Raw genomic sequence first — 19,425 nt, 5'->3', positions numbered from 1 at the left:
CAAAGGAGGAGGCTGCAATGCTTGGTAAGAAATGCACACATTATCCTGCCCATGTAATTGTAACCCCTCTGTACAGTATGTTCACAAATAAAAAAAAAAAAAAAAATAAATAAATCTAAGCCTCTTTCTCATCACCCTCTTTTTGGTCTAAGTGATATGTCATAGCAATTTCCCAGTAGTAAGACCCTAAAAATCATTTTAGTTTGATTAAATAATAGGACTGAACTTTAATAATTAACAAGTTTTGTTTTTCTTAACATGTTAGTCCCATAATTATTAAAGGTATAGATTTGCTTAGAAATTCATTTTAGCTTGGAGAATTTCATCTTTGACTTTTCTTGATTAGTCTAAGCAGTATAATGTTATATATTTTTTATATTTTTTAAAATAAATGAACCTAGCCCAAGAACAGCTAAAAAGGCTATCTTTATACATGGCTGTGTATAAAACGGGTAAAATCAATACATACCTTTGATACCAAATCAATATTAAATCTCCTGCCTTCTTTAATAATTTGAGAATAAGTAATTCTGTTTTTCTTTGGTTGCTCTGCGATATCCTCCACTATAGGGACATTTTCACTTGTTTCCTCTGGGGAAGTTTTATCATCACTATGGTTTTCTTTCTCCCCTGCCACTTGAGCATCATTTACTTCTTGGGCACTCTCTGGGTCACTGCTTGGGGTTGATTCTAGAGCCACTCCACAGCCTGCAGCATTTAATGAGTCATCTTCAGTAGGCTGACAGAGAGAAGATACAGCTTCTGTGAAGTTTGCAGATGCCACAGAGGAATGATTTTTCTGCAGTGCACCAGCTTCTTCAACATCTTCATTCGAATCCTGACTAATAAGAAATAACAGTAATAATCAGCATCATGCTTTCCAGCTCTGCTATAATTATCACATTGTTTTAACTTTTCCTGGCAAATTTGATTCATCTCCTTTATAAAGTCTGGTAATTATTTTGCCATCTCTTATCTAAGCATTAAACACTCACCTTTTAAAGTTTCAGTATAAATATGAGAGATATTTAATATTGAACCACACATTTTAAGATTTTAAGAAGACACATGTATATTTTTGAGAATCTGAGAGACAGAAGATTGTGTTTTAAGCTGGGCACCAGTGGCTCATGCCTGTAATCCTAGCTACTCAGGAGGCTGAGATCTGAGGATCGTGGTTCAAAGCCAGCCCATGCAGGAAAGACCCTGAGACTCCTATCTCCAATAAACCACCAGAAAACCAGAAGCGGCACTGTAGGTCAAGTGGTAGTGCTCTTGCCTTGACCTGAAGAGCTGAGGGACAGCACCCCAGGCCAAGTTCAAGCCACATGACCAACAAAAAAAAAAAAGATTCTTTTAGAAGTAAATTAATAATAACATGAACCTCAGAATTAATAGAACTGAGTTCAAACACTGACTTAGGACCAGTGAGTTCTGTAAACTTGGACTAGTTACTTATTCTCTCTGAGACCCAAACTTTCAAGGTTGATCTAAAGATTAAATGAAGTAAAGAACGTGGTACAATGACTGGAGAACGTGGTACAATGACTGGAGCATAGTAAACGCTCAACAGTATTTATCTTAGATGATTAGTAGAGAGTATCTCTTGACTTGGTATTATATAAGGCAGGTACCTTCCATAAAATGAGGGGGGGGGGCTTCTACAAAAAGGTTAAGTTGTCCTGTCACAATCTGGTATGTAAAAAGATCTTCATGTATTCATTCCTCCTATGTATTGTTTTAGTAATGCTGTCTATTATTCCGCTGGAAGCCACATTTCCAAAATTATTACTAGAAGTAACACTCTTAGCTCATCACTAACTTGAGTAATAACAACTACCTCCTAGCCTGCATCATAAATTAATTCATGCTCTGCAGAATCTACTATTTTTTACTGAAATTTTGTACTCTTCAATACCTGGTCCAATAAAGACTTTGATTTTTACAGGTTGTGGGAAATAAATATCTGCTAATTGATTACTCAAAGAATTAACAGTAGTTCTTTCTTTCATCAAATCTAAACCTTACCTTCCAATAACCTGCCTCTTCCTGTCTCTAAAGCAAAGTCCCTTAACCCTACTGTAAATTGTTGGTGGGAATGTAAACTTGTTCAACCACTCTGGAAAGCAGTATGAAGGTTCCTCAAAAGACTCCACATAGAGCTCCTCTATGACTGAGCAATCCTACTTTTGGGCATTTACCCAAATGATCACAAACAAGACCATAATAAAGCTACCAGAACAACTATGCTTATGGCAGCATTATTTACCATAGCTAAGATATAGAACCAACCCAGATGCCCCTCAGTAGATGAATGGATCAAGAAAATGTGGTATATATACACAATGGAATTCTATGCCTCCATAAGAAAGAATGACATTTCCCCATTTGTTTGGAAATGAAAAGACCTGGAAAAATTATATTAAGTGAAGTAAGCTAGGCCCCCAAAAAACATAGATCCCATGGTTTCCCTTATTTGCAACAACTGGTACATGTCTAGGACAAGCAGAAAAGGTCAAAAGCTATGTACATATGACCATATAAGATGATGTTAAGCAAAATGAACACCAAGATAGGGACACAGTTTTTTTCTTTCTTGCTATTGTTTCTAACGTATTTGTAATGTACCATGTGATTTTTTGTTTTTTTGTATGTTCCTCCCCCACAATATAACCCCTATTTTCACTGTATTTGATGTCAATGCCCTGTATCCTGTATATACACTTCTCTAATTCGGGGAGGAGAAGAAAAAAAAAACCAAAATGCTTAAATAGGGATACAGGTTGACCCACTAGAACAATGAGATATACAAGACACTATGTTGAAAAGGAACTTTACAACTTTGGAGGGGAAGGGAGGAAGGGGGAGGGAGTAGTTGTGGAGGTGGGAGGGAAGGGATGGTAGGGGAACAACAAAGGAGGAGGCATGTTGCAAAGTGCATGTTATCAAATGTCATCTCCACCTTTTTCACCAATTTTATTTAATCACTTTTTGGGGGCTATGCTTGCATTCCCCAAAATATCGTAGATACAACATTCTCAAACATAACCATAAACCTACATATCCTCAAAAAATTTCATTAATCCAGTGACATCCATCACTGCTATTCCATGCATACATGACACGCATATGCACATACCTTACATTTAACAATTCCCTTCAAATAGTTCTCTGGTTGTTCAGTTACGTATCCCTCACCCAAAAATCCAAAATCTGAACATTTAAAAATTCCAAAACAGGGCTGAGAAGGTGGCTCAGTGGTAGAGCGCTTGCCTTGCATACATGAGGCCCTGGGTTCAATTCCTCAGTACCACATAAGCAGAAGAAAAAAAAAAGCTGTAAGTGGTGCTATGGCTCTAGTGGTAGCGTGCTAGCCTTGAGCTGAAGAGCTGAGGGACAGCGCCTAGGCCCAGAGTTCAGGACCCACGACTGGACCCAAAAATACATAAATAAATAAAAATAAAAATTCCAAAACATTTTGAGCATCTTGTCATTGCCCCAAGCAAAATGGATTTTGAAGCATATTGAATTAGGGATAATCATTTATAAAACTCTATGACAATACTACACAGTTCAAAACAATTTAAAATCTGAAGCACTTCTGCTGCCAGTAAATTCAAAGTGGGGGAGACACAGACAGAGGGGGGGAGGAGGGAAAGAAATAGAGAAAGAGAGAGGAGAGAGAGAGAGAATGTGTATATGTGTTTGCTGGCATTGAGACTTGATCTCAGGGTTTCTCGCTATCACTTGGGTCTGGTTTTGTGCTGGGTAATTGGAGATAAGAGTCTCTAGAATCTGCTCAGCTGGCCTGGAACCTCCTTAATCCTCAGGTCTCAGACTTCTGAATAGCTAGGTCTATAGGGGTGAGTCACCTGCCCCTAACCCAGAAGGTATTCTTAGCCAACTCACAGTTTATCTTCTGTACTTTCCTAAGATAAAACATTAACACCTCTTTTTGTGTGCTCTTTCCCTCTACAGACTTTATGTCTATTAAATGCTTGATGAAAAATTGGTTTGTAAAGGCAACAAGAAATGTGTGTGTTTGTTGCCCGGGGGAGGGAGGTGTTCTTGTGTGCCAGTACAGGAGCTTGAACTCAGGATTTGGGCGCTGTCCCTCAGCTTTTTCTCTCAAGGATATTACTCTACCACTTGAGCCACAGCTTTTTTGGTGGTTAATTGCTGATAAAAGTCTTACGTACTTTTTCTGCCCAGGCTGAACCTTAATCCTCAGATCTCAGCTTCCTAAGTGGTTAGAATACAATTGTAAAATACTGGTACCCAGCAAAAAGATATTTTTAATATGAAACAAATTTATTTGTTGAAAACACAGCAAATTAGGCCAAAATAAAACAATGTTCTATAAATTCAAACAGTTGGATGAAAAACTGAAATCAGTTACTGAAATTAATATAATACATACTACAAAAAAGACAATAAAACAGTAAAATAACATTGAGATGTCAAGAAATAGCTTCATATTTGCTATTACAATCTAATAATTTTAATGAAATCAAATGAAAAGAGGAAGTGATATAATTAAAGGTGAATCAAGACATCTAAACTAGGATACTGCAGTAGGGAAGGCACCCAAAATTTAGTCCTCACTGAATACTTAGGAAATGGTAGGCAGTTACTTAATATCTTCAGTCTCCCCCTAATGAAATGGTAATAAGTCCCTGTGCCTTACTATGAGACTTGGAAGATAAATAAGTTATAAAATGAAAACTACTTTATAATCTCTAAAAGGCTAAACAAATATAAGCTATAGAAGAAATCTAAGGTATTTCTAAATTACCTGAAGGACAACAGACAACTCAAAACCTATGAACCTAAGGTTGTCCACATTCACACGGAAGTTCTTAGACACATAAACACACAAGAGAACCACTGCCATTTACAACATTGAAAATGAAAACCAATCCTGTGAAGTGTGGTCTGTATAATTCCCACATTTCAAGTGGTGTACTAACTTTCATTACTTTGAAAAACCAATAAAACTTAAATGTGTTCCATGAGACAGGGATCAAGGGTGACAACTTTCTGCAAAAATTCTATGCCTACACATTAAATGAAGAAATGACAGAATAATTAATTTCACTTCACAGATAATCCAGATGTGGCAATGTCTCATACTAGAGACCATGATAATGACACCATGGAAATTAAGCACAGAAAGTGACCTATGCAGTGGAAAGGGGTTTTATGGAATAAATGTCAGACAATCTGAAATACAGAAATAAAAATCCTTAAAAAAAAGTACAATCAAAGTTTAGTCAAGTAGAAGATGCTGGGAGAAAATAAAGAGATAAAGATATTATTCCCTTACAATTTGTTCTACATTCATAGATTATTAAGTTTTACTGTTTTCAAAATCCTAACTTGGCCTAATTCCTAGCACTACAGAAAACACAAGTAACAGAAACACAATATTGTCCTACTTTCTACTAACCACCATGATGTTTTTGGAGTTCTGCCAAGGTTTAAATTAATACCCAAAAAAGAAGTTATAAAAAGATACCAGAAAGTCCTAAAACCCTACATAATTGCTAAGTAAACAAAATTCTGCTAGTGAAAAGGTTCTCTTCCCCTACATTTTAAACCTTATATTGTGGCAAATGTTTTCTTTAAAGATATTCAACTATCAAAGAAAACTGTAAAATACAGTTCAATTTTATTCATTCAAATGTATTGGAAACCCAAAACACATTTGCTAAATATAAAATTATGCTAGCGCATTATGAGGTCTCAAGAGACCTTTTAGTTCTAAAATATTATAATAATTTTTAACATTTTAAGGAAAACAAACTGCCCATTAGTTCTTGTAATATTTTTCATTATCAAAATAGATCTCACTAATTAGAACTAATGTCATTTATTTATACTGCTAACTTGAAATCCAAAGGCCATTTACAATACTGTATGATGGTATTTTTGAGATAATTTTCCTACCTACAACTGCTGAATGCTGCCTTGTATAAATACCATTTTTTTACTAATTGCCAAAATATGCATATAACTCTGAGAATAAAGGAATATGAATTCTGATATTATCTGGTACTGTTTATCAATTAATGGTAAGTACCTACAAAGGAATGCCTCCAACTGAGTCTTATTAATGCCTTATAACAGTCACCCTTTAGATGAGTCCAACAAAATACTGCCAGCCAGCTGGTTAATTTATTCAGCACAGGTGTTCACTATTTATTTTCCAGTCATTTGCACATTTTTCTCCCCCAATATAGCTGGTTGCAGAAATTATATTCTTTTACTTTGATGTATGCACTTTGTTCTAAGGCCATTCATCATTGATTTGCCCAGTATATATTATGCCACTACTCAGCTGTTTATTACTAAAATAAATGTTTAATGGCTACTCACTAGAATGATCAAATTCAGACTATCCAAACTTTGCTCTTCCAGAAAACTGTAACATGATCTTTAATTGCTACAAAAATCATATATTTGTAGAGATAGGTCCCTAGTTACTAAAAATTTTAAAATATTATCACATGCTATAGAATATTGTTGAAATATCAATTTCTTGTCACTTCTGTCCAAGAACAAAATTTCCTAAGATGGGGTGCAGCAGATAGCTGCCTACCCAACAACAATGGTCCCCTGCCTCCTTGCAACAACAGCCCTAAGTCTGTTCCAATATCAAGCAGAACATGCTAAGACCTAAAAGATGGATTATAACCAATCAAAACCAATTAGGATAATTTTACATCCTTTTGCTAGTGATAGATTTAAAAGTGAGAATGTAGTCCATTTTTTGGTCAGTAAGTTAGGAGTTCTGGGAGTTCTTGGTAAAGATTTTTTTTAGCTATAATAAAACAATGATGGAAAAACTTTTGATTATAAAAAGAGCAGAATCATTTTAAATTTCTTTATTCCTATCCTTGCTTCTCATTGGTAAAATTTTGTCACTTAGTAATTATCTAGGGTATTTTATCTAGGGTATACTTTTTGGTATCTTTTTATAACTTATTTTTGGATTAACTCAAAAGTTGGCAGAAGTCCAAAAACACCATGGTGGTTATTGGAAAATAGATCAATATTGTCTGCCCTATAATCCTTACATACCTTTATATACCCTTATAGCAATTAAAGAAGTAAATGCTTTTCCTTATCTGCTAGTTTTCAAAAAGGAAATACTCCATTCACTTAATGGAAAATTCCTTGATTAAGTATATGTGTGTTTATCTGCTGACTGAAATATAACACAATATAGTGAGCTGGGTATGGTTTCGCGAGCCTGCAATCCCAGGTGTCAGGGACACTGAGTTCATAAGTTTGAGACATGAGTTTGAGATCATCCTGGACGATAGTAAGATCTTGTCTCAAAAAAATAGACACATTGGAAATGGTACAGAGTTAGATAAATGTGGCTTCAAATCTTAACTCTGCTACCACAGGCTTTCTCTCAGCTTCAGTTGATAGGTAAGACATATCAACAATTTATTCCTATGGCTGTGACAAAGAAGAAATTAAATCAAATATAATAAATAACGTAAACCATGTGGTTACAAGAGCTGTCACCGAGATATCTAGCAACTGGTGGTTCTTTTAAGTCAATTGTGTAATCACCAAATCTTGATTCAATGTAAAATAATTTTTTGCATTGAAAATAATTTTGTACATGCTCTTTGTACAGCAAAACTATTTCTAGTTCAGTTTTCTGAACTAGAAGCAGCACTCAGATAACACTGTTGTGACAAAACAATGTAGCTATTTCTTTAGAATTTGTGCTGTCACAACTTACATTTTAGTATTTAGCCTATCTTTGTAATAACCCAAAGTAGTAAATTTAAAGTTCAAATAATCATTGAACCTTCAGGTTGAAACCTCACAATATTCTTTGAAAACAAGTCAAAAGAAATAAAACTATTCTATGTATTTACATTAAAATACTCTGTTATTGACTTGCTATGTGCCTGAAGGTAATTCTGAAACAGTGAGAGGTTTGTAGGTGCATTTTGTGCAATACTTCAAAGACAAAAATGAGGCAATGTGACTAAAATATTTTTTATAATAAGAGACACTTTCTTCTTCAAATTAAATAACAATTGGTGAGAGTGTTCAAAGGAGTGACATTAATCAAGATTCATTGTATTTATATACTAGCTTGTTGAATGGCAACTCCTTTGTACAACTACTTAAAAATAAAACTAAAAAATAAAATACAATGGCAAATGACATATGTGCAAATCAAACCATAGATTAGGTCCTAATGAATGTCAACTCTACAAATAAGCCAGTTCAACAAGTCTAAACTGGGAAGGAAAGTCATAATATTTCAGCCTTATCATTATAAGGTTGTCTAAGACATGATATTTTGGAAGTTTACAGAAGTATTTCAAATAAAAGTATTTCAAATAATATTCCATGCATATACCACACCAAGTACTTCAAATTTGCCTTCTATCTACTGGATGAGTATCTTTTATCCAAAATACTTGGGCCAGAAATGTTTCAGATTCGCAGTTTTTCCAGATTTTGGAATACTGGCACTCATATACTGAGAGAACTTGCGAATGAAAGATCAATTCTAACAAAGAAATTCATTTATGCTTCATATATACTGCACACACAGTAGTATTATATAATATTGTTCATAAACCTGTGTTTTAACTATCTACCTCCAAATAAAGGCTAGGCATAGAATTTTATATCTGTGGTCTCTCAAAATCTTTAGGTTGCTGAAATTTTCAGATTTTGGATTTTCAGATGTTCAACCTATATTACTCGATACAATTAAATACAGTAAGATATTTAGTTTAAATGATCCTTAAAGTGCAGAATTTGAACTCTTGGTAATTGGTCATTCAGAAAATTTGTCAAAGTGCATACTGAGGCAATTGGGTGCAGGAATGAAAAACATAAAATACACAGTTGGCTAGCATTAGTGTATAAGCACAAAGTCCTCAAGAGGTTATAACAACTTTATTTCTGGGAAAAAAACAGCCTCATTAAGTGAGTTTAAGGATAAGTAGAAAAATACAATTAATCTGTGTCATGTTACTGTGGATTGAAAACACACGAATCAGAACAGAAAATAGATTCTAGGTAAGAAAAAAAACGAAACAGCTGGTAGAAAGAAAGATTTTTTTAAAAAATCTCGTTTGCAGAAGAAATGATTACCTACATAAATAATCTGAAAGAATCTACAAAAGTTCCCAAAGTAAGTGCTTCAGATATATAAAAAATGCATTTCTAGCTGGGCACTGGTGGTTCATACATTAATTCTAGCAACTTAGGAAGCTGAGATCTGAGGAACCTGGTTTGAAACCAGCTGGGGTAGGAGAGTCCATGAAACTTTATCTCCAATTAATTATCAAAGAACCAAAGTGGAGCTGTGACTCAAGTGGTAGAGTGGTAGCCTTGAGCCAAAAGAAGCCTAGGTCCTGAGTTCAAGCCTCAGGACTGGCAAAGAAAAAAAAGAAAACACCAGCATTTGTATATAATAACAGTCATTATTTGAAAACCAAAACCAAAAAGACAATACCATATATGACTATTCCAAATAGAACTGAATACCTAAGTATATAATGAACAAAACACACAGAATTAGTATGCTGAAAATTATAAATTATTGATGATGAAAATAAAAGACAAACTCCATAAACAGGGTAACATATCATGTTCATCTAAAGAAAGACTTCAAACAATAAAGATGCTGATTCTTTCTAAACTGATCTACATATTTATTTCTTAAGGATAATTTCTATTTGTCAGCATTTTTAGATATACTCACATTTATTAAAGCATTTATATGGAAAAGCATAATGCCTAGAATAGCTAAAATAATTTGAAGAAAACAATAAAGTCTATCTGCTATCAGACCTATTATATAACTACAGTAATGAAGACAGTATGATAATGATGAAAAGAAAGTCATGCAGATCAATGGAATGGAAAATAAATTGAGAAACCTAACCAGAAAAATATAGCTATATGATTTTTGACTGGTGCAAAAGTAACTCAATGGAAAAGGAAGACTTTTGAACAAAAGCTGCTGCTTAAAGCAACTAGATATCCTTAGAATGGGAGGAAAAGAAGCATTTTGATCTAAATGTGACACTATATACACACAAAAAATAAAGTGGACCATAAAGTTAAATAAAAATAAATAGAAGGTTTTTAGGTCTTAATGTAGGCAAGGAATTGTAAGGTTTGATACCATCAGCCTACTTTATAAAAGTTGAAAAACTACATCTCATCAAAATTAAAAATACTTGCTCTGTAAAATATTTTGTTCAAAAAGGATAGAAAGACAAGCTATAAACTGGAGAAATTATTCTCAAACCACATATGTAACAAAGGACATATATCTAGGATACAGAATTCTGAAACCAACAGTAAAGAACCAATTCAGCTGGGTACTGGTGGCTCATGCCTATAATTCTAGCTACTCAGAAGACTGAGATCTGAGGATCGTGGTTCAAAGCCAGCCCAGACAGAAAAGTCCGTGAGACTCTTATCTCCATTGAACCACTGAAAAACAGAAGGGGCACTGAGGCTCAAATTGGTAGAGTGCTAGCCTTGAGCAAAAGAGCTCAGGGACAGCGCTGAGGCCCTGAGTTCAAGCCCCATGAGTGAAAAAAAATTCAATTAAATAATAAGAAAGTGACATAATTCATATTGCATTTCACTCAAAATGATATACAGATGGCAAATAAGCATATGAAAAGATACGTTAAAAATCAGCCATCTAGGAGATTTATATTCAAGCATGAAAAAGGTATCACTGCACACTTATCAGAATTCTAAAATAAGAAAAGTGATATCAAATTTTGGTGAAGATGTAGAAAAACTGAATCTTCCATATTATTCTTCATAAATTGGATTATTTTGGGTGGGAGCATGAAGTTGTAGAACTCTTCTGAAAAAGAGTTGGGTGTTTTATTTCAAAATTTAACATGTAATTATCCTATGGCACAGAAACACTTGGATATTTGTAACACATAATGAAAACTTTTATCCAGAGAAATGTTTATATCAGAAAAATACTAATTAAAAAAACCTATACACAATATTGGACAACAGTTATTTTTAGCAAATGTTTATAACAGAAAAATATTCATAAAAACCTGTATGCAATATTGGACCCCAGATTTATTTTCACCAGCCCATTTCTGGAAAAATCCCAGATATTTCTCAATGAGAGGATGATTAGAAACTTATGCTCCCACAGTGGAATACTACTAAACAAGAAAAAAATAAACAAGTGATATACACAAAAGTTGACAATTGGGCTGGGAAGGTGGCTCACTGGTAGAGCGCTTGTCTTGCATGTCTGAGGCCCTGGGTTTGATTCCTCAGCACCACATAAGCAAAAAGAAAAAAAGCCGGAAGTGGTGCTGTGGCTCAAGTGGTAGAGCGCTAGCCTTGAGCTGAAGAGCTGAGGGACAGCGCCCAGGCCCAGAGTTCAGGCCCCACGACTGGACAAAAAAAAAAAGTTGACAATTGATGCACACAACAACCAGGATGAATTTCTAGAATATTTTGCTAAGAAAAGCCAATGACAAAAGGTTTCTTAAAATGTAGTTCTATTTATATAACATTTTCAAAATGATAGGATTAAAGAGAAAACTGTTAGTGACTGCTAAGAGTCAGGGATTGGAGGTAGGAGCTAAGGAGGAAGACTATGAGGTATGGTTACAAAAGGGCAATAGCAAGAATCCTGAGGTAATAAACCTTTTCTAAGAATGTTGAAATCCCTACTTCCACCACTCTTGATTCTCAAATTGCATGTATGATCAAAGATTTTTACTGTATACTCCTTACTGGTTAATGCTCTACAAATGTGTTTGTATGCATTGCTCAGTGTAGACATTTATGTTAAATTTAGATGAATTAAAAATAATTATTACTTTAATTAGGAACTTTAAAAAACTGTGGTGGTGGATACATGAATCTATATATGTAATACAGTATGGAAAACTACACAAAACATAAACTCTATGACTGCAAAAGATAATATGAATTCAATAACACGTATGTAAAAAGGAGTAATGAGGAACTGGATATATACGGCTCAAGTAGTAGAATGCCAGATCTGAGCGAAAAAGACAAGTGAAAAGGCCCAGATTTCAAGCCTCAGGACTAGAACCAAAAAGCAAGTAAGAACAAAAGGCTAGGAACTTGTACTACACATTTCAGTATTTACAAAAGAATATGCATGAAGATAGTAGGGTATTTCCCTCAAGAAATGTCCAAGATCTATAAGATAGGTATAAGCTTATTTACTTGAAAAGAAATATAGTTTCAAAAAAATAAAGTTTCCTAGCTAACTAAAGTTACCTATTAAAATTATAAATTTTTATACTAGCAAAATGTACTTCAAACCCTCCTACTTGTCAAGTGAAGGATTGCAAACATTATTTAATTTATACCTGAAGACACTGAAACATAATTATGATCATTGATTGTTTGTTTTTGTGTATTTTGGGGTTTTTTTGGTCAGTTATGAGGTTTGAACTCAGGGCCTGGGTGTTCTTCCTGAGCTCTTTTGCTCAAGGCTAGGACTCTACCACTTTGAGCCACAGCACCACTTCTGGTTTTCTGGTGGTTAACTGGAGATAAGAGTGTCATGGTCTTTCCTGTCTGGGCTGGCTTCAAACCACAATCCTCAGATCTCAGCCTCCTGAGTAGCTAGGATTACAGGTGTGAGCCACCAATGTTCTCCTTCATTGATTGTTATACTGAGTTCAATAATATGGTGCTGACCTTAAAGGATCTCTTGGTACAAAAAGTCGTTTAAACAGCCAAGAGCACTCTGTAATTGCAGACGTTGTTGTTGGTTTCTTCCAAAGAACTAGAAGAAAAAGTTATCCTACATGAATGTGTTTCATACCTGGCAAAATAAAATACTTCCACATGTTGAATGGTTTTGTCCTTCCTGTTAAGCTCAATGGCTTCTTCACTGTCAAGGATATGCTCTTGCCATGAACTCTCAGTGACAGTGTCACTTTCTTCCTAAAAAAAACACAGATAATAAGTTCATTAATTGTAGGATCTGAATCTGCAATTTTTTGAGAATATGTATTTTAATCTCATCAGTACTAAAAGGATTATCACTGCACAAGAAATGAAGTGATTCCAGCAGAGAGTGCCAACTTTAAAAGAAGCAAACTGTAAAACCTATATTATCAAAATATAGAATTTGCTGGGGACTGGTAGTTCGCACCTGTAATCCTATCTAAAGCAGAAGCTGAGATCTGATGATTACGGTTCAAAGCCAGACTGGGCAAGAAACTCTTTGAAACTATTATCTCCAATTAACCACCAGAAAGCAGGAAGTGGAGTTGTGGCTAAAAGTGGTGAAGCGCTAGCCTTGAGCAAAAGAGCTCGGAGACAGCACTCAGACCCTGAGTTCAAGCCCCATGACCAACCAAAAAAAATTAGAATTAGTGTACACATTTTTTGTACATTGTGAATTTTTATGAAAAGTGCAGGATCCTGGATTCTATCTACTTCTGGATCATATTTAATTGTGATAGTGTATAAAACTTTTGTGTGTGTGCCAAACTCAGGGCCTGTGCATTGTCCCTGACCTTTTTTGGTCAGGGCTAGTGTTCTACCACTTGAACCATAGCTTCACTTCTGGTTTTTCGATGCTTTACTAGAGATAAGAGTCTCCCAGACTTTCCTACACAAACAAGCTTCTAATCTTGATCCTCAGATATCAATTTCCTGAAGAGCTAGGGTTACAGGCATGAGCCACCAGCATCCAGAATAAAACCATTTTTGAAAAGTACTTAGCACAATATAACTAATGATTTTTTCTCTTTTTTTGCCAGTCGTGAGGCCTGAAGGGTGCTGTCCCTCAGCTCTTCAGCTCAAGGCTAGCACTCTACTACTTGAGCCACAGTGCTACTTCTAGCTTTTTCTGCTTATGTGGTGCTAAGGAATCGAACCCAGGGCATCATGTATGCAAGGCGAGCACTCTATCACTGAGCCACCTTCCCAGCCCATAACTAAGAATTTTATAATAAGCAAATGCTGAACATTTTCTATTTGGAAAGACAATAACAAGAAATAATGAAGTATGCATATTAAAAGAGGTCCTTTAAATTTTTCAGAAATTCCTAATGACATTTTATAAAGAAAATTACATAATATAGCAATATTTGAATACAGTGGATTTTCAAAAGTAGCAAGATACAGTTTATACCTCTTTCAACTGGTAAGGGCCAGTTTTGGTGATAGTACTAGGGTTTTAATTCAAAGCCTTACACTCGCTTGTCTTTCTGGTTAAACGGCACTCTTAGCTTGGAATTTTGCTTAACTTGAAATTTTGTTTACATTTGGGCATTCTTACAGTGTAACCATGAAGTGGTATCAAGTATCTATGACTTAGTTTACACCAAATATAGCTATTTATGTTTTAACATACTCTGTACTAACATAACATCAAAAATAGCTGACAAGGCAACTGTGCATATTTTCCACAAATAACTGAACAAAATATATTATCAATCTTGTATTACAGAGGAAGATTAATATTTCTTCAATGCAAGTTATGTGACACAAAATAAAGTCTAGTAAATTAGAAGATAGGGATCAGATAAGAACTTACCTGATATTCTTTTAGCCAGGAAAGCAGTCCTGAAAAGCTAAAACTAGCCCAGTTTCCTCCATAATAGCTTCTTCTGTAACAATAAAAAATGAAAAGGATGTAAAAATATAAGCATCAATCTTCATCAAAGCACCCTCGACCCTTAACTCATTATATCTTCTAATATTGCTGCTTCAAAAGTTCAAAAGAACACATAAATGGAACACATAAATGGAATGCTGATATAAAAAGCTGAAAGAAAATTAGTACTCTCACCAGGTCATCACTGGACATACCAGTCATCTTAGAAACTCAGGATGCTGAGACCTGAGGAAGAATGTTCAAAGCTGGCCAAAAATAAAAATTAAAAACAAACAACAACAACAAAAAAAAACACTGGGAGACTCCTTTCCAATTAACCAGCAAAAAACATACTGAACCAGGTGCTGGTGGCCCATGGCTGTAATTTTATCTACACAAGAGACTGAGATCTGAGGATCAAGGTTTGAAGCCAGCCTAAATGCCGAAAATGGAGCTGTAGCTAAATGGTAGAATGGTTCACCTTTGAAGTAAAAGCTCAGGGACAGCCACCCAGGCCCTGAGTTCAAGTTCCAGGACCAGCAAAGAAAGCCAGACTATAGGCATAGTATACCTCAAGTAGTACACCACTAGCCATGCGCTAGAGCTGAACAAGTATGAGGCCCTAAATTTAAGCCTTTTACCATTGTGCATGCACATATGGTCGCACACATGAACGTATATGTACAAGAGCTTGCACACATGCATGCACATGCATGTAAGCATATACACATATCTCACATCCCAAAGGAAACTTTTCATTGTACAAGGAGTTAAAAAGTATCTTTGGCCTCCTCAGAGCTCTCTTCCTAGTAAACAGCCCTACAGTAGAAACTGGGCAGGTAACATGAATGAGCATGAATCCTGGATTGACAAAAATGGTTAAGAAGAGAGCCTTGGTTGATTTCAAAAAAGCCATAGAGAAACCAGTCATTGTTCTCTAAGCAGTTACATCTCTACCACAGCTATGTCACTTATCTATATACACAAATACTCATTCCTTTATTTTCTATTCAATTCTCCCCTCTTCTTCCTTCTGCAATCCTCTCCCTTAACTCTCTCCTTTCTACTCTCTGCTCTCTCTCTTTCTTTCTCTCTCACACACTAACAAATTGGCTGTTCTACATAAACTTGCATTCTAGAAGAGGGCATAGCTATTCACGTCAAGTTGTCCTAAAGAGAAGAGAAACAGAATTCCTAAAGATACCCGTTTGCGATTATTCTTCATTCTACAGTCATGTGAAGATCACTTCTGTTTTGAATAACACAGAGGTCTCCTAACTCTAAGATCATGTAAACTTTGTAGACAATAGACTTACTTGGAGACTTCTGGCAATTAGAAATCCTGCACTGACTACTGATTTTCCTAATTCTTGGGTGTGATTTTTTAAACAATCTTAGTGGTTTTAATACAGTCATGATATACAAACATCACTTTCTAGGTTCAAAATACATTCTTCACCCTGAAAGTAAATCCTATACCCTTTAAGCAGCTTCCTCCCATGCCTTTCTCCCTCTAGCCTTTGGCAGCCAGAGATGACATGCATTCTTTCTCTATAGGTTCATTCATTCTACACCATTCCTACTAAAAAAAGACATACAATATGTAAACTTGTGTCTAGCATCTTTCACTAAATCTGTTTTTACCATTCATCCACATTGTAGCATATATCAGTACTTTGTTCCTTTCTATGGTTGAGAAATATTGATTCATGTAGACATACCACTATACAAATATAACATTACACATATAAAACTATAGCTAGATAACTATATATTGTGAATGGATTGCATATTTTTAAGGTACATAAATCAGCTATGAAGTGCTAGGTTAATTTTGGTGAACTAATCTTCCACGTAACTGACAACCTTACTAGGAAACAATGATGGGCTGGCTGGGTGCCAGTGGATGGCGCCTGTAATTCTAGTTAATCAGGAAGCTGAGAGCTGAGGATTGTTGTTTGAAGCAGCTAGGGCAGGGGCAGGAAAGTCTGCAAGACTCTTATCTCCAATTAAACACCATAAAAAGCATCTAAATGGAGCGTTGGATCAAGTAGAAGAGAAGAACTAGACTTGAGGGGGAAAAAGCCTCAGAAGACAGCAGCCTGAGTTCAAGCCCTAGGACAGACAGACAAACATGGACACAAATATGATGGTATTCCTCAAACTATGGTGCAGTGGAGGTCTGGCTGTTTTGGAGCCCATACCCTCTCCACCGGGTTCTGAGACCTCTAGTGGAGCAGGCACAGGCACAGAGTTGAGGGTCAAGGTTGAGTGATTGTCCACTCCACCTATCGGGGGAATGGGCTGAGGCCATGCTAACAGGGTTGGTCCCTCAGCCAATCAGTATTGGAAGTGGAGTGGGAGGGTCAAATGGGCTACAATCCTTTCATGAGCAATTCACTGATGAGCAGTAGCAGCCTAATAATACAACTCTGGGGAGGGTATCCATGCTGGCAAGCACTGGTGTCCCTCCCTCTCCAGCCTACTCCCACGTTGGCCCCACCATAATGCCCAAAAAATAAGGTCAGCTACAATGAAGGGACAATGAAGAGGTCAAAAGAAGATCTGGACAGTTGTCTACTAATTCTGCCCCTGCAAAAATGGAAACCAAAGCAAAATAACAAAGGAAAAGAAAGAAAGAGAGAGAGAGGGAGAGGGAAAGAAAGAGAGAGAGAAAGAAAGAGAGAAAGAAAGACAGACAGAAAGAAAGAAAGGAAGGAAGGAAGGAAGGAAGGAAGGAAGGAAGGAAAGAGAGAAGGAAAGAGAGAAAAAGAAAAGAAGGGAAGGAGGGAGGGAGGGAAGAGGGAAGGGAAGGAGGGAAGGAAGGAAGGAAGGAGAGAGGGAGAGAGGGAGAAGGAATAAATACCTATACTTCTCCTGTGTGAATATATCACAGTTTAGTAATCCAGGTTACTTTTGGGTACCAATATTACTTTTATGAACTCATCTAGGAACTTCTGATCAACATTCCTTGGAACACAGTCCTATATGTCAATGAATGGTTTACATAAAAAACTGCTGAGTTAGAAAAAATGAGTATTTTCAACTTTAATCATGACTGACAAACCCTCAGATCACAGAACTGGATAATGACTCAGGATATGAATTCACCTGTTCCTACATGTATGGAAACAGTCATGGTTGCTTGAACTGGTACTGGAGTTTAGATGAATTAAGCTTCTTCTAAATTCCTATAAAGAATTATAATGCTATTCACACTTAGGTGATTGTATAATGAACTGCAACATATACTCAATCCCACCTACAAAATGCATTTGGTTCTGGTTGGGACAACTTCCTGGCTTTGTTTCCATATTCATATTTCTTCCTGTGTATCTTTCCCTAATGGAATAAAAATCTATAAAAGCTCACTTGATCATTAGATAAAAAAATAAATTTTTAATATTATGCCCAAAATTCTCTCATAATGATATTAAACATGGTCTCAAAATTCCAATACATGGGCTGGGAAGGTGGCTCAGTGGTAGAGAGCTTGCCTTACATGCTAGAGGCCCTGGGTTCGATTCCTCAGCACCACATAAGAAGAAAAAAAAGCCGGAAGTGGTGCTGTGGCTCAAGTGGTAGAGTGTTGGCCTTGAGCTGAAGAGCTGAGGGACAGTGCCCAGGCCCAGAGTTAGGCCCCACGACTGGACACCCCACCCCACCAAAAAAAATACCAATGCATTTCTTCTCAATCAATCATTGACACAGGTCTAAAGAATATTTTACTGTATAATTTAATCACCGTCTTGCTCTAACAGACAGAAGGGTCAAAACAAGCACTTGTGAAAGTAGGTCTAATAACACACTACTTTGATTCTATCAGATAGCTTTCTCAGAGGTAATGTAAGTCTATATGTTGTCCAAAATTTCCAGTTACCTTTAAATATCAGCTATTCAAGCGACTCTAGATGGCTAACCTTTGAAATAATGGAGTTGAAAAACCCATAAGCTGGAATCTCTGTGTAAGAGATCATGACAGTAGAAAGGATGCATGGTAAGTATAGAGAAGAGGATAAAAGAGATGAATGTTAGTAAAGGTAGTCTTCCCTTACATTGTTAATGTTTTGTTCAAGTCTGTTTCTTCTACTTTCCAGGCTATAAAAGAATAAGTACTATGTGTTAAGTGCTCTGTACTACATTTTGAGGTAAAGATGACAAGATAGGCATTACTTCAAAACATCATGTCTCTTGATATCCTAACTGCAAGTTAAATTCTGTGTTTATATTCCACATAATTCAGTCAATATGGATAAAGCTAGATCAATGCAATGCATGACTATGTTATGAACTTTAGAAGTCTCCTATTCTTAGTCCTTTGGATTCATATGATGAAAGAAAAGGATAGTGTTTTACTATTGTTCCTGATATAATCCTCTGTGAGGGTCTTTACACTGCTGCTATATTTACTGCTCTATCTCTCTTGTTTCAACCTGCTGTTCTGTGTATCACAGTATGACTCCTCTTCTTTAAACACTAGCACTAGCTAACTAATGGGTAATAATGCCAAGATAAAATAAAGTTTTGAATAATACATTCACACCAAAGAAACAACACTTGCAGTAGACAAAGATTTCTCAGGATATAAAAAGTAGTAAAACTGCCGGGCGCTGGTGGCTCACGCCTGTAATCCTAGCTACTCAGGAGGCTGAGATCTGAGGATCGCGGTTCAAAGCCAGCCCAGGCAGGAGAAACCGTGAGACTCCTATCTCCAATAAACCACCAGAAAACCGGAAGTGGCGCTGTAGCTCAAGTGGTAGAGCGCTTGCCTTGAGCTGAAGAGC

At 36.0% G+C, this 19,425-nt stretch overlaps 1 protein-coding gene across 1 annotated transcript in view; it reads right to left on the bottom strand.

Annotated features, from left to right (window-relative positions):
• Nucleotides 1–19,425, bottom strand: part of Chm (choroideremia (Rab escort protein 1)) — a 216,403-nt gene that overhangs the window by 119,910 nt on the left and 77,068 nt on the right. The window contains exons 3-5 of the mRNA XM_013024996.1: nt 14,582–14,654; nt 12,857–12,978; nt 470–842 (exon numbers count right to left, since the gene is read on the bottom strand). Of these exons, the coding sequence (XP_012880450.1) occupies nt 470–842; nt 12,857–12,978; nt 14,582–14,654 (568 nt within the window). The remainder of the gene's footprint in view (nt 1–469; nt 843–12,856; nt 12,979–14,581; nt 14,655–19,425) is intronic.

This window comes from Dipodomys ordii, unplaced genomic scaffold (genome assembly GCF_000151885.1).
Source record: "Dipodomys ordii isolate 6190 unplaced genomic scaffold, Dord_2.0 Scaffold80, whole genome shotgun sequence".
Classification (NCBI taxonomy): domain Eukaryota; kingdom Metazoa; phylum Chordata; class Mammalia; order Rodentia; family Heteromyidae; genus Dipodomys; species Dipodomys ordii.
The sequence above is the reverse complement of the archived record's forward strand: the minus strand, read 5'-3'. Positions and strand labels throughout refer to the sequence as shown.